The sequence below is a fragment of the Molossus molossus genome, unplaced genomic scaffold (genome assembly GCF_014108415.1).
Source record: "Molossus molossus isolate mMolMol1 unplaced genomic scaffold, mMolMol1.p scaffold_m16_p_10, whole genome shotgun sequence".
In the NCBI taxonomy this organism is placed as follows: domain Eukaryota; kingdom Metazoa; phylum Chordata; class Mammalia; order Chiroptera; family Molossidae; genus Molossus; species Molossus molossus.
Genome location: NW_023425345.1, coordinates 40358348 through 40381956, shown reverse-complemented (window position 1 = coordinate 40381956; position 23609 = coordinate 40358348). Strand labels below are relative to the sequence as shown.

Sequence of the window (23609 nt, the reverse complement as noted above, 5' to 3'; positions counted from 1 at the left end):
CAACGCAATTTAGAAAATGAATCAGTTTTCCAAAAGTCAATGCCTCAGGGAGTCCAGGAGCCCTCTGGCGGCTGCGGAAGGAGGCAGGGAGCACACCTATTTGGGCCCCACACCTGGCTCAGGTGACAGCGGTGTGAGTGGGTGAGGACAGTGTGGGGGAAGGCGGGTCTGTGGACACCACGCCCAGCCTGGGTGAGCTGTGGGCTGCAGGGATGGCATCCTTCACGGCCAGATGCTCGGTGGGAGGCAGAGCAGCGGCTCTTGCGGCAAAGAGTGTCCTATAGAATGGCTGGCGCCCGACCCCAGGTTTTCCTGACTGGAGAACACTGATGCATGCCTGCCATTTCAGGAGGTCTTCTTTCCACACCGCATCTTCTTCCCTCATGACCATCAACTCCTCCAGGCGCTGCACACTCCCCCGTGAAAACTCTCTCTGTGTTCTGAGTTTTCCTTAGGCCAAGTTCTTACTCACAAGGCACGATGTCAACTTCCCTCCCTCTCCTTGCTCCTGGACCAAGTCCAGTTTGTGCACAACCGTCCGAAACCGGAGGGGTTCACGCAGGAAATCATGTGTGATGAGATGTGGCTGGTGGAGTGGGACACAGTCTTGCCTCGTCTGAAACATCCCGATTCTGGGAAGAGAGCAGAAGCCTGCGTGGCATTTTTTCTTGGCAGCCACATCCCACTGCGGTGCCCCGAGCTTGCTTTGGTCGCCTCCAGCCCTACTTACGGTGTCTGGGCTTCCAATGGAATAGTTTATGTCCTTTTCATCTCTAATAAAAGTTTCACCTTTTCCTACCTGAACCATCTTTCAGATCCGATTCTATCATCTAGCATATTGACTTCCTCTCCCTTTCATTTCTCTTTCAAATCGGAAAAATGTATCAACCATGACCTTGATATCTTTATCTAGATGGGCAACTAGTTTAACAAGGCCGGGCTAAGTGCAGACAATATTTCATAAATATCAATCTATGAATTTGGACCCTTTGAACATGTCCATTCAACCAGTTATGAATCCAAACAATTATATTATCATGTAGAATTTCTCTAAAAAAAATATTACAAAATACCTGGCTAGTTGTTTGCCAAAACTCAGATATATTATGTTACCACTTTCCCTGGTCCTGTGAGAATGAGGGTAAGTCCAGCATAAGTCATTCTTGATGAAGTCATGCTGGGTTTTAGTAACCCCTACTTTGTATATTGAACCCATTGATTTCTAGAATTCTGCTGAGGATCAGCCTCAAGGCTTTAGTCTACAGGTTAGAGAAACAACTTTCTTTTGTATTGTATAAAAATTAAATTCCTTCTTCTGACACACCTAGGAATTTACCTTCTCACTTCTGTATTCTCTCTCTCCCAGAGACCTCTTCCCCTGACCTTTGTAAGGCCATTATTATTATTATTATTATTATTATTATTATTTTATCATCTTTCCTCCAACGAAAAAAGTGAGAAGGAGAGGAATATGTGCTTTCTTATTTAGAAAATGGCCATCATATACTCAACTCATATCGGTAGGAGAAATGAAAATTCATGATGCAAAGAGCAAACGTGACTCTTGGTAATATCTTTGATAACTTGGTATACTGTTTCGAAGACTGTTAAAGGAAGCTAGGTTTAATAATAAATCTACCCACTTGAACATAGTTATAGACTATCACATCACTATTGTGGATATCACTTTGGAACAAAAATCTTACCTACTTGGAGTAAACAGTCACTGTTCATTAAGGACCTTTCAGTAAGGACAGATGATTAACAGTTAGTAGAAAAGCAAGAATGTTTAATTATGAAAGCTATTACTTTAAGTTATAGATTGTTCTAAACTAACTCTATAGTTAATGATCACAGCATAGAGACATCCTCTTTTATGTCACAGGATGTCCTTTTTCCTTTCTGCAAACCTGGCCTTGTTCTTCTAAACTATTCCCAAATTGAGATTTCAGCAATACAGAAAAGGAAGAGCATGCAGAAAGAATGCAGAAGGAGGAGGGAAGGATGAAAAATAATGATAGCATGTAATTGTTCTTAAGTGCCAAATGTATGCAAACACTAGGCTAAGTACTTTGCATGCAACAGCTCTTTCATCCTTATAAAAACTCGAAGAAATACGTTTTTGGTTTTTATTTTATAAATGAGAAACTGAGTCCTTGGGAGGTTAAGGAATTTATGCACGGGCACTTTCTGTATGGTTTTTATAGTGAAGGGAAGCTTTTTAATTCTCAGAATACTCAACTGAGTTTGGCTGTTATACGCCCATTCTACAGATTAGAACACTGAGGATCAGAAGCGTTAAGTGATTTTTGGAGGGCCCATAGGGAAAGGAACAGAGTGAGAACCTGAGCCCAGGTTTCTGTCTGTCCACCCCATGTCCTTCCAATAGAATTTCCCATACAGCCTGTTATAGACTGACAGTGTCCCCTCCCCCCCAAATTCCCATGTTGAAACACTAACCCAGCACCTAAGAATATGACCATATTTGGAGATAGGATCTTTAATGACATAATTAAGGTAGGGTGAGCCCTAATACAGTCTGTCTGATGTTCTTAGAAGCAGGGGAGAGTAGGAGATTTAGGGCACAGGAGAGACCCAGGGGTGCAGTGAGGAGACAGCTGTGCGATTCAAGGAGAGAGGCCTCGGGAGAGCAAAGCTGCCCACCCCTTGATCTGGCCTTCCAGCCTGCAGAACTGGGAGCAAAGAAACGTTCGTTGTTTAAGCCCCTGTCTAACGAATACAGAGCCTTGGTACTTGGTGCAAAGTGAAAGCAGTTACTCCGTCTTGCTCTGCCAACTCTGTAGTCTTAGTAAACCAAGAATAACTAAACGTCTCCTGAATTCTTCTAAAATCTAAGCAGTCCAAGGGTTGGAATAGATAGACATGTTTTAATTCAAGGAAGGCCAGAGCACAAATTCTAAATGAAAATCTGCACTTGAATTTCAGCAGACTTTCTTCTTAGCAAAAAGCATTTTAGAAAATTGTACAAGTGGTCAAATCAGTGCTGTTGGGGAAAACTAAACCAGTGATGCTAGGATGTGAAATTTGACAATTATGTTAGTAGAAAGTATACATTTCTCTGCACTGTGCACTGAAGACAGAGAAATTGCATAATTATTTTTTTAAAAGCCTCCCAAACTCAGGAATTCTGAATATTTGTGGATAATAGCACAAAGGTGCTCCCCAAATAGTCACAGCTATGCTTCTTCTTTTTTTTTTAAATGCGTTTTTACTGATTTTTAAGAGAGAGAAGACGGGAGGGAGAGATAGAAACATCGACTGGCTGCATCCTGCATGCCTCCTTTTGGGGATCGAGCCCACAACCCGGGCATGTGCCCTGATCGGGAACCAAACCAGGACCTCTCAGTCCGTGAAACAATGCTCAATCCACTGAGCCGCCCAGCAGGGCCAGACATGCTCCTTAAGAGAGGGTTTTACACAACGATCTATGGGACTGGATAATGACTACATCACTTTGCACCAAGTACCAAGGCTCTGTGTTAGTTATACTGAGGGGCTTAAACAACAAACATTTATTTCCTTCTATTTGCCAAATGATGCTTCTGCAGTAGTTTTCTATGTCTCTTTGCCTTCCTCTTTATTCTCTCTCCTCTGTGCTCAAGTCCCCACCATTTCAGCATGAGATTTAGAGTCCATCAGAGAGACCTCTGTGTTTAGATCCCTGCTCCACCACCCAGTAGCAGAGGGATGTTGAAGAAGGGACTGAACCATTCTGCATCTCAGTTTTTCTATCTGTTAAGCAAGGACATTAAATACCAGTCTTCCAGATTTCAGGTGAAAGAATGTTTGCGGAAGCACATAGCCCGGGGTCCACTGACAGAACTGGTCATCCCTTAGCTATGAGGGATCAAAGGGAGGAGTCAGATGACCTCGAGGTTTTTTGTTTGTTTGTTTTTTTGGTACGTGCCCCTAGTAGGAACCGAACCCAGGACTCTCTGGTCCACAGGCCAATCCTCCAACCGCTGAGCCAAACCGGCCAGGGCTCGGGGTTTTTTAGCTTCAAGAAACAAGGTAAATACCATTAACAACAATGAAAATTGAAAAGGCCCCACAGAGACTATATGATGAAATCATGCCAATAGGCCTTTGCTCCCGACATCACAGTCCTCTGAAAGGCTCCCTTCTCTCTGACTGTTCAGAACTAACCAGTCTCGGTCTTTCTCCCTGACCACTCCAGAAGGCAGAGTCTGCTTCCCCGGGACTCCTCCAGCACTATCTCGCCACCGCCTGCATTTGTCCAGCTTGTGACCGCTGCTGTCTGTGCCGGTGCGGAATCCTCGGTCAGGCTATCGCTGAGGGCAGGAGGGCCTTGCCTTAAATTCCTGTAACTCTGTTGCCCCACAGTAGTTTGCTTGGAGGGTTGCTAATACGCTGACCCCACTTCCCCTAAAAGATCTTTGCATTTGTTTCTTTATTAGTACTGTCTCAAGGCCACTATCTGATGGATCCACTTGAAAAAGGGAGAGTTTACACAGATATTCCTGTCATCATAACCACATCTTTTTTTTTTTTTTAATCCATACCCAAGGATATTTTTTTCCATTTTTTCCTAGATATAGTGGGAAGGAGGGAGGGGGGGAGAGAGAGAGAGAAAGAGAAACATCGATCGGTTGCCTCCCTCACGACCCTGACCAGGGTCGGGGACCTAACTGCAACCGAGGTACATGCCCTTGACTGGAATCGAACCCACGACTCTTTGGTCTGCAGGCCGATGCTCTAACCACTGAACAAAACCAGCCAGGGCATAATAACCACATCTTTCTAACAAAAGGAATAAGAAACAGGAAATACTATCTGATAAGGATTTTAAAGCTAGTTTAGTGATATCAGAAAATTATTATTATTATTTGATAATTGTAAGACTTTGATGTGTACATTTTAAAAATTAATTTTTAATTGCCATTATTTACAGTGTGCCAATACTAAATTATTCCTCACTAAATCTACAAAATGATTAATAGTGTGTTAGTAAATTAACAGAATGTTAGTGAATTAATAGAAAAAAAGCATCAAAATACATTGTCCTAAGAGTAACAACTTGAACAGTTACGTAATCCTATGGACACCTATACATATACATTGAAAAAACAAACATAGAAGATAAAGAATTTAGAAAAAAATAAGAAAAATTTAAGGTAGAAACATTGTATAAAGAAAAATAATGAGAGCATGAGATAGAAACATTTATATATATATATAAACAGCAGTTAGGAAAAGTTAAAATAGTTTCAAAAATCTAATGATGTATTTAATTGTGCATTGACTGATAAAAATGGATAGCCGTGAACAACTTTTAGCATTTTATAATCAAGCACATAGAGTTGGCTAACTCATCTCGTTTTGCCAAACATATTACATATCCTATTAATACATTAGTTACTCAGAAAGTACCCACAGATAAGATAATAGCATAAGTTCCTACTACTCAGGGGGATAATCTGCTAATTTACATCACCAGACACTTCAGCCTTAATTTTACATCAGTGTTTAACACAGCAAATCCCATTATATGTTTATATCCTTGATAATCAGAAACAATCATTATTCATTAAATATTTCTAAAGAATAATAAAGACAGAATTGTTGAAACACATAAAAAATTCATTGTAGATAATGACTGACAAATCCTTAAAAACATTTGTCTCTGCCATTTTATGATGACAATTGTGTATAGTTTATCACACTTTGGTGACAGCCATTAAAATTGTCTCCAACAATGTAGAATCGAACCATGACTGGCAAGAAGAGGTAGCATTTTTAGACTTTTTGGTGACTATAAATTAGACAAAAAGTTTCACCCAGCTTTCCATTTTCTGTCCTGATGAATCTCATATGACTAGCTGATAAAACAATGCAATATTCATAACATAAATTTATTTCAAAACTTGCAAAAGAGAAATATAAAAATGCTCTGTAGTACAGTCAACGTTCTGCTCCTGAACAACTTGCAGTTAAACCATGAGCATGTGTGTAAACAACAGCCTATGGTAGAAAAGGCATGGAAGGTGGGGGAGGGGGTAATTAAATACAGTGGCACCAAGAGGTAAAAGTACATTTTGCTGCCAGATTCTTACACCAATTAAATACCTATTAGAAAAGAACCTTTTGTTTAGAAATGACCTTCCCAGAACAATGTCAGCTGGTCCAGCATTAACTCAAGGTCAGTAGTCTGTTCTCAAATTAGCAAAGTCAACAATAGCATGTATCAGATAAAGACCAGCTTATTTATACCTTCAAAATGTCAGAATTCATCATCAAAAAGAAACAAAATATAAGTAAGTTAAACAAACTACAACCAAAAACCTACTAAAAAGATCAACTGAAAACATATTCCCAAATAAGAAAAATATATGAGACACCACTTAGTGAAATGTGTTTGATTTTCTTGTTTAATATTTTTCATTCTTTTTTTGTCATTTTAAAAAACTCAGTGCTAGAAAATATTCTGAGAGGTTCAGCACATCCTCTTCTACAAAGTGATGAATCTGAAAATTATAGGTTTTCACCAATGTCAGTTGTTTGTTTTTTGTTTTAAGAAAAGAAGAAAATATTCATAACATGTGACCCATATTTTTTTTGGAAAACAATTCAGAAACCCCAAAACTAAACCAAGTGTTTCAAAATGTACTATGTCCTCATAAGCAAATTAAACCATAAGTATAACTCAGTTAAAAGATAAGCAGTATGTTTAAATATGAAATATTTTTAAAATCCAAGTTTACAGAAGGTGCTTATTCATTTTTCAAAGAAAAGAATAAGGAAGGATGTACCACGACAAGCTTCCTAATGTAAAAGTGTTTGATTTGTAGAAATTTAACTGAAGTAACACTATCAGAAGTAAACTTATTAAAGAAAATAAGATTCACCTACAGGTTTATAGCCAACTTACCTGTTTTTGCTTGATGTCAAGTAGTGCATAAAAAGAGAAAAAAATTTATGTTTAACTGATTCTACTGTCATTACATAATGGTTTATTCTATAAATACCTACTCAGACTAAGTGACTATACTATACTTATTTTTTTAAGGATCCTATGAATAGAGGTGGAGCCGGGACTACCTGGAAAGCCAGAAATACGTATTTAAGATGAACTAACCAACGTCCTCATCGGGGTGTCTGTGCAAGGGACTCGGGTAACATGTGGCCAGAGCAAATGGTGCCCCTTTCTACTCTAAATTTCTAATTTCATTTCTTATGATCCAAACTGATCACAGACTGATTTTCAACATGTAAGACATAATCTTCAGTGCAATAAAGAATTAAGAGATGAGGCTCGGTTTAGAACAAAAAATAGATTAGATGAACAAGACCAGAGCAGCCTGGAAAGCCAGCAAAAAAAGTTCTTAACATGAGCAAAACGTATCTCCTTCAACTAAAAAATGGACCAATTTTATACCCACTCAAAGTAGGTTAAGTTAAAATAAAAGTCCTGTTCTAGATCATTACCCTGCAAAATAAATGTACATATTTTCATATAAATCTTTAATAAAGATACTTGAAACTATAGAATTTGTTATAAAAATCATACTGATTGTACATCTTTAATGGTAATATAAGCAACTGACTGATTATGTTACAACTATGAACAACAACAACAAAGAGGTTTGTTTCTTTCAAATAACTGTTACAAGAGTAACAGTCTAATCTTGTCTACCTTTCAAGATTATTCACCAAGTCATGCAAGTATATGAGAGGCCAGTTCAAGAAGCAGTCTCTCCAAAGCAGCTCTGATTTGTGGACTGGACACACTGTAGGACATAAGTCACCTAAGCACCATGACAGAAAAGAGAATCTCAGGAGGTCAGGATGAATAAAGCCAAAACAAACTTGGCTTTTACAGTACAGTTCACAAGAACTTTAAATTTGTGATGTTGAGAGGATCAATAACTGTTCCTTTTTGGCTTAAAGAACAACAAAATTTATGACTTTACTTTTTTTTTAGTAAACAATTGAAGGGAGTAAAGCCAACGATTTTGAGTTGTGCTTTTCTTCTCCTACCTTTCAGGCATCATAAATACATTGGGGAAACAGCCCCAGACCACCAAACCAGTGTTCATAGATGACTAAAGAGAGGGGCGTGTGGAGGGAGCGACATACAGCTGTGCAACAGGAAAGCAAAAGGGTGGGGGGATGCTTCGTTGACATGTAATAAACACAGTGCACTGTGACTCTTTTCTGGTTGATGAGCCGTGCATGTTTAATGACCAGGTCACTTTCAGTAGGTGTAAGTGCTATGCATTTTCACTGTATCATTTAAAACAAAAGGACCCCTTAGTAGCTAGTGCAGGCTTTCCATGAGCAGTAGCACTACCCATCCTTTGCACCATGCTCACAGCCGGAACTCAGACTGCTCCCTCAGGCCCCGCCCACCTCGCTCAGAGCTCAGAGCTGCTGAACCCAGCTGCAGCACTAGAAAGGTCCGTTCCCCAAGCTGTTTATTGTGCTCAGAAGAGTCTGTTTGGCTGCCATGTTGAAGGGTGCCAGAGAGATGTTTCTGATTTAAATCAGTGACCCCCATATCCAGTGTAACAAAATAGGTATATGTTTAGAAACTGATGCCCATTTGTTTTGAGAAGGAAACCAAAGTGTTAGTGCGCTGCAAGAAGTCAGCATTAACTCAGAACATTGCTCTTTCCTGTCTTGTTATACTTAAAAACAGTCATAACACATACATAGTTTAAACTGTCCAAAAAAATGTTAGATAACAAGAATTTTCCTTTTCCTTGATGGAACATAAACTATATGATGCTAAGATATTTTAATATAGTTCTATTTGGGAACATGGATTGTATACAATGAGCTCCTCCCCAGTCATAGAGAAAAAATTTGTCTTCATAGGACCAGAAAGTCTCAGAGTTGGGAGAGGTCCTTCGGTATTTTTCACTCTAGCTGTCCATATATCCTTATCAATGTAAAGGAGAGCTGTTAACCCAGAGATTGGCTGCACCGTGTACCTATTGTGGCTTTTTCTTATTATGTTTTTTTTTTTTTTTTTTTTTTAATATTCTTTGTAGGTAGCAAAAGTCCCCTTCAAAGCTGCAATTTGAATATAACAATCCAGGAAATGCTTATAATCAGAGGGTTTGTTATAACAGGGGTTGGTATGTGGTTACAATGAGGGCAAACAGTAGCATACAATAGACTAGTGCCCGCAGACTGGGTTAAATAGCATGAGCACAGCGGAGAAGATGCTGAGGACCACGCCCCTTGGAATACAGCCAGGGAAAGCCCTGCAGCCACCAGAACAGAGTACAGCACTAAGACTCTTCTCTGCACGGGGGCTTAGGGAGGAGAGCAAAGCCATGCCAATGGCAGACCTGGTTCCCTGGCACAAAGGATATCAAGAAACTAAGGGTTACGTTCAGTAAGTAACTGACTGTAGGTCGGTGGGAAAAGGCCACCCTCTGACTTGAGGGAGGGGAGCATGCATAGGCAGAAGGTGATGGGATAATGTGCAATTTTTAAATTTAGAATTTGGACTAGTTTCTCATTTGGGGACAGAGGTTGGCCTCTTTGGTGAGTCTGAAGCAAGAGCTATGATTTAGGAACCAGCATTAGAGGTGCCCATCTCTTTCGGGTTTTCCATCTGCCTGTCAATATTTTTCAGTGAGTCAGAAAGTGTCATTCGGCCTGGGTTGGGAAAGGAAGGTAGTTATTGGCTGAAATGTCCTGGGCCTTCCATGTGTCTCAACCCACCTGCGCCTCTCCAACACCCCTCCAGACTTAGCCACCTTCTGAAGGCCTCTGTCTTCAGCCAGCTAAAAACACTGGTAAGTAAGTAAGGTCTAGAACTGCACTGCCCAATACAGTAGCTGCTAGTCAAATCTGGCTAGTTCAAACTGAGATGTGCTATGGTGCAAAATACTGAATTTCAAAGACTAAGAAGAACACAATGTGAAATATCTTAATGGCTTCCACTGACTGCATGTTATAATGGTAATATTATGGATACAATGTGTTAAATAAAATATATTGTTAAAATTAAGTTCACCTGTTTCTTTTTTGTTTTTTCTCAAGTAGTTACTAGATAAAAAAATTTTAAATTACATATATGATTATCATATTATAATTCTATTGACTAGCACTGGTCTAGAACAGGAAACATTCGTATGGCTGTCATTTTATTATTTGGCAAGAAATAGTTCTGTTTTACACATGGAAACATTTCAACCTTTCTTAAAAGGTTCAAGTTTATCTTCCTTCTCCTCTATAATTTCTTGTTAAAAATAAACAAAAAGATGAGTAATGATATGAATAAAAAGGCAAGATATATTAAGTGGAAAAAAATAGCAAGCATAACAATGTTTGTGGTTGTCAATATTATTAATTCATGTATAAAATACATATTTATCAGTATATATATATTTATATAAATTTGCTTGTATATGTAAAGAATGTTTCTGAAAGAATACATACAAGATTGGCAGAGAGAGCTACTTCCTCTTTGTACACCTTTTGTAACCTTTGACTTTTGAACCATCATCTACTGAAAAATATACTTAAAAACATAAAAAAATGAATAAAAAAAATAAGGAAAGCCTATATACTTATATGGAATCTTTTACTCTACACTATATTATTCATACATTTTGCCCTCTAAAATGAGTAGTTTCTTATAATTGCCTTGATTTGGGGATATACTTGTATTCAAACAACCACATAAAGAAACTTCAAAATTATATATATGCTGCCTGGATTAAATAATAAGAAAAGTGAATATAATTGAAAAATTGACTTGAAAAATTTCCAAGCACAATTGTTATGTAGATTTTATTACATCACCTATATTAAACCATCTCTGTGTAAAGTACAGCAAGGGAATATACTCAATAATATTATAACAACTGTGTATGGTGCCAGGTGGGTTACTAGACTTATTAGGGGGTATCACTTCATAAGTTATGTAAATGTCTAAGCACTAAGCTGCACACCAAAAACGAATATAATGTTGAATGCCAAGTGTAATTGAAAAAATTTTTTTAATAAAAAAACACAAAAATTGTAAGAAATGATCTGAAATTCACTAACTTCTGTACAACAGGAAGAACTACATGTCTAGTTGATAAACCACAAAAAGACATATATTGTAGAAAATGTGGGCAGATGACTCGTTATTCAACAACTTGAGGATCTCCTGTGTGCGAGGTACAGGGCAAGATCTTAGGGACCAAAAGACAAGGAGGCAGGGTCCCTGCTCAGAAGGAGCTGACACTCACAGAGGGACCTGGTGTGAAGACAAAGTGTGGCTGTGCTGTCCTCATGGGGCCCACAGGAGGAAGCGGCCAATTCTGCCCGGACGAGACGGGTCAGGAAAGTCTTCATAATCTTTGTGTATTTACCTACGCAATGGTAGAACCGGCATATAGGACACATACAGCTTAACCCTTTGCAATAGAAAATATGAAAGAAGAAAATCTTAAAATTTCAAAATATTTGTGTATGAAACTAGTTATCTGGATGAAAATCAAAACATTCAGCAATATTGAAGGATATTTGGCATTTATCTAAACAAAGCAAATGTAGAGCTCTTTGGGAGGGAGTTAGATAAATTCCTGTATTTTTCAGTTAGGAATTTGTCATTACCGAGATGGACAGAATCTAATGAAGAGACACATCTCTCAGGTGACACTCTTACATTCCTAACATGGCACATTCCACTTCGAAGTCACTCTATACTAAAAGATTACCCGTGAAAATGAAATCACTACTTGCAGAAATACTGAAAGAAATGAAAGGACATTTGGGAGTGTTGTCTGACTAACCCAGATCAAGTAGGAAAAATATTCTTGCAGCATACCTGACATACCTGATTCCTGAAATCTGGAAATCTGACTGAATTTCTAACTGCATACTACATTGGGGCAAGATAGAAAAATGCATTTTTCAGAACATGGTTAGTAATTTTGTGAATTAATATTTTTGAATTAACTTTGGTTTTGGCGGATTCCAAACTCGGGGCAACATGCTCCAGCACCAGGAAGTGCCCAGGGAAGAAGAACTCTGTGGAAGCTACGTTAAAAGAAAATGCAAACCTAAAAAACTACAGATTTTAATCGAATATTGTTCACTCCTGCTGCTTCAAGAACTAAATCTGTCCAGCTGGTGTGGCTCAGTGGTTGAGCGTCGACCCATGCACCAAGAGGTCGCCGGTTCGATTCCCAGTCAGGGCACATGCCCAGGTTGTGGGCCCGATCCCCAGTGGGGGGCATGCAGGAGGCGGCCAGTCGCTGTTCTCTCTCATCAATGTTCTATCTCTCTCTCCCTCTCCCTTCCTCTCTCTGTAAAATCAATAAAGAAAAAAAAGAACTAAATCCTGTGGAAAAACAAAGTATAGTGATACAGGGAACTGGAACACATTACATGTGAAAGCCTCTATAGGAAAACACTTTAGGAAAAAACCCCACTGAGGTGGTCAGTTCAGAAAGTAAGTTCAAAGGGTATTCACTGAGCTCCTTCCACGTACAAACACAGGAGGATGAAGGAGCAAAGCCAGGTCTAATAGGTTGTGTGTACATGGGACATGCTGGCTTCATATACAGTTAGACTTCTCTCACTTCAGATTCACGTAAACACTCACGCGCCTGACAGTTCTGATTCCAAGTTGCCACCACTTGTCATCTGCATATTTCATGAGAGTCTCCCTACATACTTCTTACCTTAGGTGTCAGGGTGACATTTACGTGATAAAAATCTGGTCCTATTCTTAAAGCTGTTAACTACGCCTACAGAATCAAGTCTGTCCTCACTAGAGTGGCCCTCTGCTCTCAGACCCTGGCCGCCTCTCCAATCTCATTTCCCATCACTCCCAAGCCCGGCCCCAGTTTCTAGCCCGAAGCTCATGGCCTTGGCACGAGTTGACCTGCTTTCAGGCTTTTCTCGTGACCCCCACCTGCACCCTTATCAAGTTCGTGACCTTTCACAACCAGTGCTCTTCTGGGAGGATTCTCCTAACCACCCTATCTCCTCTGTTATTCCAGGATCATCTATTAACATCATTACTTATTTACCTATCTACCTCCCGTACTTGATTATGAGTTCCTTGAAAAGCAGGGGTAAAGTTTTATTGAATATCATTCTATCAAGAGCCAAGAAGAGGGCCTGACATATAGCAGATGCTCGATACATTTTGTTACATTTTAATGAATGAGTGAATGGACAAATGTGTTAATGAAAAAAACATGGTTTTGGCACGTGCTTAATGACATAAGCTTTACAACACAACAAACACACACACAAATATCTACGTGTTTGAATGTAGTGACATGTAAAGGCAACTTTCACTAATGAACATGTTCGTGTCTACTGTTGGCTCTACACCTAAAGGGGTGATGACATATCTAGGATTAAGACCTTCTGTTAGCTGCTTTACAATCAGTAAAATCTAAAACAGCATCAAAATTTTTCAGATTTCAAAACAATACCCTTCTTTCTTACTAGTCAGTAATGGTGTCAGAGAAAGAGAGAGGAAAAGAGAGGCGCAGGAAAGGGAGGGACGGCAACGATACCAGGAAGGAAACACTCGGGGGGAAGCCCCGCATGGGGACACAGTGAGTACACTGCCGAGGCTGCTACTCCACAGAGACTCCGACTTGCTTTTCCAAGTCTGAGATTTCTTGTTTATCCCGTATAAATATTGCAGGTAGCCCTTTACTATAGAAGTAACATCTCCTGCCTATGAATTACATAGATTCCTTGTATATATTCTGGTAGACTGATTTTAATTATTGATGAAATGTAAGATTGTAATAGTATTATTATATAGGCCTAGGTAGTTAAAGCATGGAGATAAATGTCGGCTACAAAATAACCAATAGTTTTACAAAGATGTATTATCTGCTGCCTGACTGCAAACTTGTTGATGACACCAGGGTCTTTTTGATTCCAGTTCATCAAAGCTGTAGGCCACATGGGAGGACACTGGAGTTCGAATATCAGGATAAAGATAAATCAGGAATAAGAACGTCAACAAGCCCAGAAACAAATTTCAGGGGCTGAGGCAGCAGAGGCTGAGCCAAAGCCAGAGACAAGGGCCAGAATCTTCCTCTAAAAGGTTGCAAATCAATGAATACAAAGTACTAATCAATTAGTGCAAACCATTCTACTAATTTTGAAAATCGATGCCTCACCCTAGAGCTGATTCTCCAGAAATTGAGAAATTGTGCCCTGAAGACAGGGTTTTCTGCTGATCATCTCACAGAAACAGAATCTATGGAAAAGATCTCTTGTATATGCTAAATGCTATTTTATGCTCTGTGCCTTAAAATTTTAAATGTGATTTATAGCTCTCTCAATTTCTCAACAAAGGATCCAAGCCAAATTAATTTCATTTTCATTGATTTAATTATCTCAATGATCCGCAACAGAAAACAACCCTTGTACGTACTTATTAGAATAGTGAAAATTACCTAAAAAGATATATTAAAATATATTTTAGAAAACAAGGTTTACCAAAAAGCATTCTGATAAATTAACAGTTAATTATCTGTTTGTTTGTTTGTTTGTTTTTTTTAATCCTCACCTGACGACATTTTTTGATATTTTGTTCAGATAGAGTGGGAAGGAGAGAGAGAGAGAGAGAAACATCAATGTGAAAGGGACACATCGAGTGATTGCCACCCGCAAAACCCAACCAGGGCCAGGGACAAACTGCAACCGAGGTACATGCCCTTAGCGGAAACTGAACCCCAGTCTCTCTGGACCGCAGGCCGACGCTCTAACCGCTGAGCCAAACTGGCCAGGGCTAATTATCTTTTTAAAATGATGAATATATACTGTTGCTAGCCATTAACTTTTATAATAACTAATAACTTATAAATTCATGAATAAAAAAATACTCATAAAATTGATTACTTCCCATGTGTTTAAGATATTTCTTGCATAGACCCTAGCATTTTTCCATTCTCAACCTAATTAAAACATTTTATACAGTAAAAACATCATAAATAATGTTTACTATGTCTTATCCAATACAGTTAAGCCTAGGAAAAATAAAATATAGTCAATAATGCAAATATTTTTAGAAGCTACAATTTGTTTGGTATAGATGGTTATTCAGTTTCTACAATAATTCATTTAATTGGAACCTTCTAGAAAATGCTGTTGGCTTGATCTAAAAATTTATTAAGGACTAATCTGGTTGATTTCATGATATACAATTGAAAATTTCTTGGGATATAATAACAGCTTTACTTCCTCTCTTTTATTATTTTAACTTCAAATAAATGGTTAAAAATAAGGTTTATCAATATGATAATAATATAGTATTGTCATGAAAGTGATTCTCTGGCAGAGAGATGATTCTGAATTTCACATTATTTATATCTTTAATTTTGCATATAGCAATATTTTCTAAGTCCAATGTTATTTTCTGGTTATTCTAAACTAAACAATTCAAGACAAAAGAATGGTACTTGCACTCATGTACATCAGCTAGCCTTAGAGTTGCAAGATGTGTAAAGTGTGAATTAAGTAGTAGAAAGATGCAGACTGTGTGAAAATGAGAAAAATATTTTGTGGGGCTTTTAGTACATACCCTTTTTGACAGCAATATCAAAATGGAGCAAAAACATAAAGATGTTCATACTTTTAACCCAGTGACCTCATTCTTAAGAAAAAATTGAATAGATGAGAAGTTGAATGCATGAGGATACTCTCCGCAGCATTCTATAATATAACAAATAATGGGAAACTATCTCAGTGGTTTACCAAGAGAGGAAGTAGTGATTAATGTGATAACATTTGAAATAAAATTTATGATACAACCTTTAAAAATAAAAATAAGACTACGTAGCAACATGGAAAAGTTTATGATACAATGTTAATGGTTTCCACAATGTAATGACAATAATGCAAAACATATATACATAAATACAATGATCAAATAGTCATGTACAAAATGAAAATAGTTATTATTCATTTTTATTATTAATTTTAATGATATCAATATAACAACTTTTAAATTAAAATACTAGGGTTACTCATTAGTGACACAGTTTCTTTTCTAAGTTCTAGTAGACAGTGCTACTAAGTCTATTTGGGACACTGGAAAGACTTGTGGGGTTCTGTTTGAGTCAGGTGTCCTAATGGATCATGACCACTTTGGTAATTCACAGATACTTCGAGGTACCTTCCAGTGGGGTCTAAAACAACAGAAAGTGGAAACACCCATAGAAGTGTTGCTTTTTTTTTTTTTTTTTTTAAACATGTACATTTTCACTGTCCGGTTCTTCCAACTCACTGTCTCTATCGATTTCCTCGGACATTCTTAGAATGTTGAACATGTGCTGTGAACTTCCATACACCTTTTCATCCCAGTCAGTAGGCTGATTCATGAATCAGATAAGGAAAGTATTCGAGAGCCAAAGGCTGAGGTTTCCAAAAAGGAATTAAGGTAAAATCGAAGTAAATTAGGTAGGAGGTAAAACAGAAGTAAACTAAGAAAGAAAGAAAATCTGTGGCAAAGGTGAAAACTCAACAGCTACAGAAGGGACCAGAAGATAACAGAAAGGAATGCAGCAGGCTGGGTACAAGCAATGCGGAGTGAGGGGGCTCTGGCCACCTGCAAAGCTCGCCGTTTAAAAGCAGCAGCCAGGACCTAGTTCTAACGGGCTGCCGACAGGCGTGACTGCAGGCCCACGGCTGCCAGATGTTCAGAATCATTTGGGGGAAGCCAGCGTGTAGATGCCCCTGCGAAATCTCCGAGTTTCTAACTGTTGACAACCAACTTAAAATTAGTTTTAATTTTTCATTCCCTGTGATAGCCAAATAATCGATGCCCCTCGGCTTATTTTGTTTCATGGCTTCCTGGGAGCCCTCTCTGATCTCTAGTTAGCATGCGGGGACTTCTCGAAAGGATTATCTTTATTTGCCAGAAATCACGTTCTGAACGGAGGCTCTTCATAGGAAAGAGAAAAAGAAAAATGCGAAACAGTGAAGCTGAAGTAAATTGTGCATATGGGTAAGTATAAATTGATAAGGGCTTGCAAACTACAAGAACATTATGGTAAGAGCTCAATGTTCCTGAAGAGCAAATCCTTAGAGGAATTTACCTTTATTTGTCTACAACGATTGAAGAAGCATTCTGAGTCACTACAAAAAGGAAATGAGCCCCAAAGGCATTTTGTTAAAAAATCATCAGGACAAAATGACACAATTTGACCAAGATGGAATTGCTGCGAGCGACCAAATGGCGAACAGGATCCAAGTGTGTGTCCTGCATTGCACTGGCCTGTTGCTGGTTTCCGTTTACCTATCCCATTCCTTCCAACTCTCATCTGCCATCCTTGGCAGTTAAAAGGAAGGAAAGATGGTCTGGTGAGTCAAGGACGAAACAGGAGGCTACGTGTAAAGGTGTTTTTAGTTGAGTGGTCGGAATTTACCCGTCATCAAAGCTAGGCCCTGCGGATGGGAGGGCACGAGGGGTTGGAAGGAAGGGGAGAGATGTCTACTCAACTAATCATTTGCATCACATGCACCCAAGGAAAAAATGTTTACCTGGTGGAGCCACGGTTAACCTTTTTTCCTTGCTGAGCCGGTGCCCTTGGAGGAATTCACTCATGGAAGGGGGGCCCTTCAGAAGAAATGATTCTGTGGAGGTGGGATCAGGGGGAACTCTTAATAAATTCTGTAGGTAGGAAGCCCCTGACGTCCTGGGACGGCTCTGATCACAAAGGGAAGGTGAAAATTGTCTTGCAGGAGATCCAAGAAAATACATATAGAAAACAAAAAAGTTTTACTTTAATTACCTTTCAAAGCCTCACCAGTGACAACATTATTTATATTGGCATTTAATTTTTTTAACATGTAAATCAAGATTTTTCCTAATTGTTTAGTTTCCACACCAGGATACAACCCCATTTGGAAACTATATTGGATACTGGAAAAGAGCTTTATTATGGTTAGTTTGAATCACAAATAGAAAACATGTATATTATTTGATTTCTTACTGAAAGTTCCTAAAATAAAAATTTTACAATTAACTGAAAATATAGGGTAAGTAATTCAACATCCAGGACTCTGGAAAAAGGTCAGAAAAAAATCAAGCCACTAAAAACTTTACAAGCAATATTTATATACCAAATGAAAATGCACAAAAACCTGTAAAGAAAAAGGCTATACATATTCCACCCCATTTTACCTAAATATAGACATCTCCTTTAGTCAGTCATCAGTTTTGGTAACAAACAGAGTTCCCCTAAGAGAACATATTCATATCCTTGCCCCATTATAGAGAAGCGGGTAAAAGCACCATTACTAGAGGTACAATGATTTTTAAAATGACCACCCATGTAAAACATAGCTTCATTCTTAAAATCCACCTTTTATCTACCAATTTTTAGGTTGGAGGTAAGGGAGAGGTATATTGATGCATACAAGGAACAGCAAAAATGTGGACAGACACTGAGAAGTTATATTATGGTTAATTAAGAGGCGGGGGGGGGTGGGGGATAGAGGGGAGTAAATACACACAATTATCAAAAGGTTTTGACTTGGAAAAAACAAACATTAGCAAAGCCCATTTACACAGCCACTCCCAGTTTTTCTCCTCCTTCCCTTCCTCCATCCTCCGCAATAAGAACACATTAATTTTTGCAGTTAACTGAAATCTGGCCACTGCGCCATGCTATGAACAGTGCTGCATGCATACCTTTTCCTCTGGGTGCCACTGCTGACCCGAATGTTGGGTGTCTGTGGGCCCTGCCTATGCAGGAGGTAAGTGTCTATGGTGGGCACGGTGACTGAGGCCTCCCCACTTACTTTAGGGCTGCCGATCTTGCTCTTTCCAAATTTGCCTTTGCTTCGTCGGGACTGCTCATGGTCAAACTCTAAGTCCTCCAGCCGCTGGGTCAGGGCGAGTTTTTGCTGGATAGCCATTCGTAACAAAGTATTTAGAGTCTTCTTCTCATCCTCTGCGGCTGCCAACTGTCTCTGCATCTCATCCAGCTGTGTGACATATTCATCACATCTGGAACCGAAACAGAAGAAATGGGGTCAGGAGAAAATCTTGGTGAAACTGAATTTGGAATTTAAATGGAAAAGTAATAGATTTTACTGGAATTCAGATATTTGGAACACTGGTCTTCCTAGAACAGAATTGAGGTGGCCTACTCTAGTAGAAAATCAGAAACAGTAGAGCAGGCTCACTAATTTACGGTTCATCTAAGAATGGAGACCATATGGGGACATTCTTAACAGGTGATGTCTTGAACCCCAAGGAGGGTTATTATGGGGGCTGCTCCATGGTGGCACAGGAAGAAGCAGTAGTCTCAGGTGATGTGTGCAGCATCTTAGATGTGCTACTGTGGCTTTTTCTACTGTGTAATGTGTTCTTCAGAGAAATGTGACAAGTTTGTCATAGGCTATGCCTGTAGCATACAAAAGAATAATAATGTTGATAAAGAAAACATTTCCTTCTTTATATTTCTAGATTGCGGCTGCCACCGCTTTCAATATGGCAGTTTTGTCTGAATTAGAAATCTGAGTATTTTTAATGATTTCTAAACCAGACGATTAAACAACAGGTGTCAAAGACAGCATAGGATTTGAGACAGATATAGAGAAGGCTGTCAGACATCCTTATTCGGGTTTGATACTTGTGCTGCGGCAGGAAGATATGCTCCGTGATCTTTTTCTCCATCAAAGGCAAAACCTGAACACACATGCAGTTGGGAAAAAGAATGATTCACCTAAGTAGAGTTTTTCCTGAGTTTAATTACCCACTAAGGTAATAGTCACAAATACTCTTGATGTACCATCAGACAGTTAGTGACTTTGTGAAGTTATCCAAATTGTATTGTACACGCTCTGAAATCAGCACAAGCCTTTTGGCATTTTTAAAGAAAAAAGAGACCATGTAGTGAAAGAACTTGAGATCTGCATGGGTCCCCATTTTCTTTAACCTTGAATGTCAAGAAGTGTGGGAAGGATATCCTAAGAAAATTCAGGGCATAGTAAAACACAATGTGAATTTCAGGATCCTGGATTTATTTTAATTGGTCAGATAACAATTATTTTTAAAAATACTGTGGAGTATGGCAATTACTATACCACACACACACACACATTTGGTGAAAATGCACTACTTGGGGAAATAATTTTTACTTAAACCAGATTGAGACTTTCAATATCCCTTTACAAAGGTCTTATCTTTTTCAAAGAGGAAATTTGTTTTCTTGATCATCCTGACTGATTTCTTTGATCAATGAGGGCCATGTGCACCATCCTCATTCTCTGCCCTGCCTCCCCCACGGTGGTCAGAGGTGTATGTATTCTACTCCCCAAACTCTTATCACGCTTGGATTCCCAGAAGTCAGTTCCCTTTGGCTCCCCACACCCCTGGGGTCCCTTGGACACCCAGTCTCCTCACAGCCATCGCCAAGAGAGTCAATCACAAAGTATAAGTTTTAGCCTTTCTCTCCTGACATCCAAAACAAGCTGGACGGATTCCCAGCCAGCCTCCTACACAGCCTAGACTTTTGTTTTACACTTATATCAGCGACATGTAAATTGTTTACTGAATCTGAAAATACAGGCATAGTTATGTTTTGTGAACTGTGTACCGAGTTTACATCACATAAGATATATAACTGTTTTTATTTTGGCAATAAATTGTGATAGCAAAAAAGGTCACAAATTAAAATCTCATGATTTTGAATGCCTTGAATCAATACATTCTCAATAATCACTTCAAATTTATCCTCACCCAAGGACTTTTATTTTTTGCATTTATCTTCAGATAGAGTGGGAGGGAAGGGAGAGAGAGAAAGAGAGAAACATCATTGTGAAAGAGACATATCTACTGGCTGCCACCCACACAACCCCAACCGGAGCCAGGGACATACTGCAACTGAGGTACGTGCCCTTAGCGGGAACTGAACCCGGGTCTCTCTGGACCACAGGCCGACGTTCTAACCACTGAGCCAAACCGGCCAGGGCAATCACTTCAAGTTTAAAAGCAAAATACAGTAGCACCTAATAATGACACTGGTAGGGGAAGGTAGCAACAGATATGTATCTAATTAATTACTTCGGCAATGTGAATAGTTTGGTGATATAATTACATTTTAGAAGTTATATTTACATCAGTGTATTAGTCTAAGTAATCAGCTGATATAATGAATATTAATCTTCATTATGATGGTATTTTTCTCATATAATATTTATTAATGAAAAGCACTTTAATAAACTTTGGTGATAGTAAATTTAAGTGGTGATAGTATTTAGCTACTTTATCAAATAGAACTTTTTTCCTTGTTGGAGGCTTTTTTGTTCTTTAAATTTAATTCTTGTGGGTACATAAATTCTATTGTAAATAGAGAAAACAATATCTGTTGTATTAATTTAAAAATACTTCTATGTAAAGGAATTGCTTGATCCAGTGTGTCCAGTAGAGGGCTCTGGAAAATAGAACCAAAGGTCTCATCTCAGATTTGTCAGAGCGGAATCTCTTCTGTTTTCTTCACAACTTATACACTCAAGATGCACGAAGATACGTATGAATTTTAAAGTGTTTTCCCTGTGTACCACACCCAGTCTTGGAAGAGAAAACAATTACCTTGTTGCAAACATTGCTCTCAGGGATGAGAAAGTTGCTGCATCTTCTTTCAAAGCCTTCAGTTCATTTCTAAGTTTTGTCATCGTTTCAGTCACCATTGCTTTCTCGTTTTCATATTTGTTCTTGAGATTAGCTAGTGCCACCTCGGCTGTCTAAAGCAGAAAAATCACAATGCTTACAACTTTCATATCAGGAAAATCTAGCATACAGATTCCTTCATGCTGGGCCTATTACTTTCTTTAATACAGGGAAGTGAAATGGATTTGGGTACGTTTTATATAAACATAGGGATGTACTTTGGACTCACGGCAGTTTTTCTTTAATGTCAGTACAGATTGTGAATCCGTAGTGTGGTTAGAGTGCCCTAGAAGCCAGCTTGAACCCGAGTCAGTGTCAGGAGCTAAGGTAAAGATACTTCATTAAATATTTAATGCAGATTGTTGAGAGTGTGAGATTGTCAGTCAAAAAGGAAGCAAAAATGAAACTACAGAAGAAGAATTGTATCAAGGAGAAGTCGGGGGAAAGCACTGCTTCGACCGAAAGACAATGGACTCAAATGTTCTTGTATCACCTGTGCTCTGTGGGCCTGAAACAAACAGAATCAGAGGTGCTGGCCCCTGCAGTTTATGACCTGAGTATATGACAAACTATCAATCCATATTTTAGGCTTAAAGAAAAAATTAACAAAGAACCAATGATTTCCTATGTCTTTGTATACAATTTCTTCAAAACAGTGAACTATAGTCAAATAATCAAAACCGAATGACATACTAATCAAATCAAAATAATCAAATTTGAATAGTCAAATTTAGTTCTTCACAATCACCATAAAAGCAAAAATTCCAAAATGTTAAATGAATGGAAATATTTATCTGAATTGGGGATTTAGGCATATCTGAGGTTCTTGGAATAAATAGTGTTTCAAATTGAGGGCTAGCCTGACACAGAGTAGGAAGTAAAATTTAAAAATGTTTACTGAATCAATACATGAAATGCATGTATATTTAGGGACTGTCTGATGCATGGCACATGGCATGCATATTGAAACTTAAAAGGAAACACACCATTTTTTTTTTTTATCCTCACCCAAGGACATTTTTTCATTTTTTGTTCAGATAGAGCGGGAGGGAGAAAGAGGGAGAGAGAGAGAGAGAGAAACATTGACGTGAAAGGGACATATCGAGTGGCTGCCACCTGCATGATCCAACCAGGGCCGGGGACAAACTGCAACCGAGGTACATGCCCTTAGCGGGAACCGAACCCGGGTCTCTCTGGACTGCAGCCTGACGCTCTAATCACTGAGCCAAACTGGCCAGGGCAGAAACACAACATTTTTACAAAAGCGTCCAGGCTGTGTAAAAATATTCAATACTAACAAAAAAAGTCCCTTACTAATGAAAAAAATCCATTACTAATAGGATTTTCCAGGAAGACTACCCTGGCTTTTAACATTTTTTGTGTGTGTGCTTTAAATGGACAGCTTCAATTTTCTTACACAAAGTGCCAACTTCTATAGAGGTAAATGGATTGTTTTTTAATTAAAACAATGTTGGGATGGGATAGTTTGTTCATGTTTTCATTCCAAAGTAGTTTCATACTAATTTCGATTGAATTTAAATTTAAATTAAAATAAAAAATCACTCATAAAACAGTTCAATACGTCACCAGTGCTGTAACTTAATGGAATCTTTAGAAACATTATAAATTCAGAAAAGTATCCAGAATGCAGAAGTTGACCTGGGGGAAAAATGGCTGTTTTAGATTTATTTTAAAAATTTAGACACATATTCATTAGTTAACAGATAGTTAAACTTAAGTTGTGAAAATGTAGACGTAACAAGTTTGTAAGCTCGCGGAGCCCATGGTCATTTATCTAAGGGGGAGCAGAGTGGCGGGAAGGGGAATGACAGAAAAGCAAGATCTGAAATAGAAGGACAAAGTTATTTATTATTTGTGAGAAATGCCCCCAGAGGGCTCAGCTTTGTAGATCTGTTTGTCCATAGACTGTGCAAAGCTTTTTTCAGAATTAAGCAAT

At 38.5% G+C, this 23609-nt stretch overlaps 1 protein-coding gene across 5 annotated transcripts in view; it reads right to left on the bottom strand.

The window, feature by feature from the left end:
- The window catches only part of BICD1 (BICD cargo adaptor 1), a 203157-nt gene that overhangs the window by 9746 nt on the left and 169802 nt on the right, over window positions 1–23609 (bottom strand). For 2 of the 5 annotated variants that reach the window (XM_036252108.1, XM_036252109.1), the window contains exons 6-7: window positions 21575–21726; window positions 18778–18985 (exon numbers count right to left, since the gene is read on the bottom strand). In XM_036252108.1, the coding sequence (XP_036108001.1) occupies window positions 18778–18985; window positions 21575–21726 (360 nt within the window). Of the gene's footprint in view, window positions 1–6910; window positions 6920–17146; window positions 17709–18667; window positions 18986–21574; window positions 21727–23609 lie in introns of those variants that run through there. The other 3 variants (XM_036252107.1, XM_036252106.1, XM_036252110.1) reach the window with 3 other exon arrangements.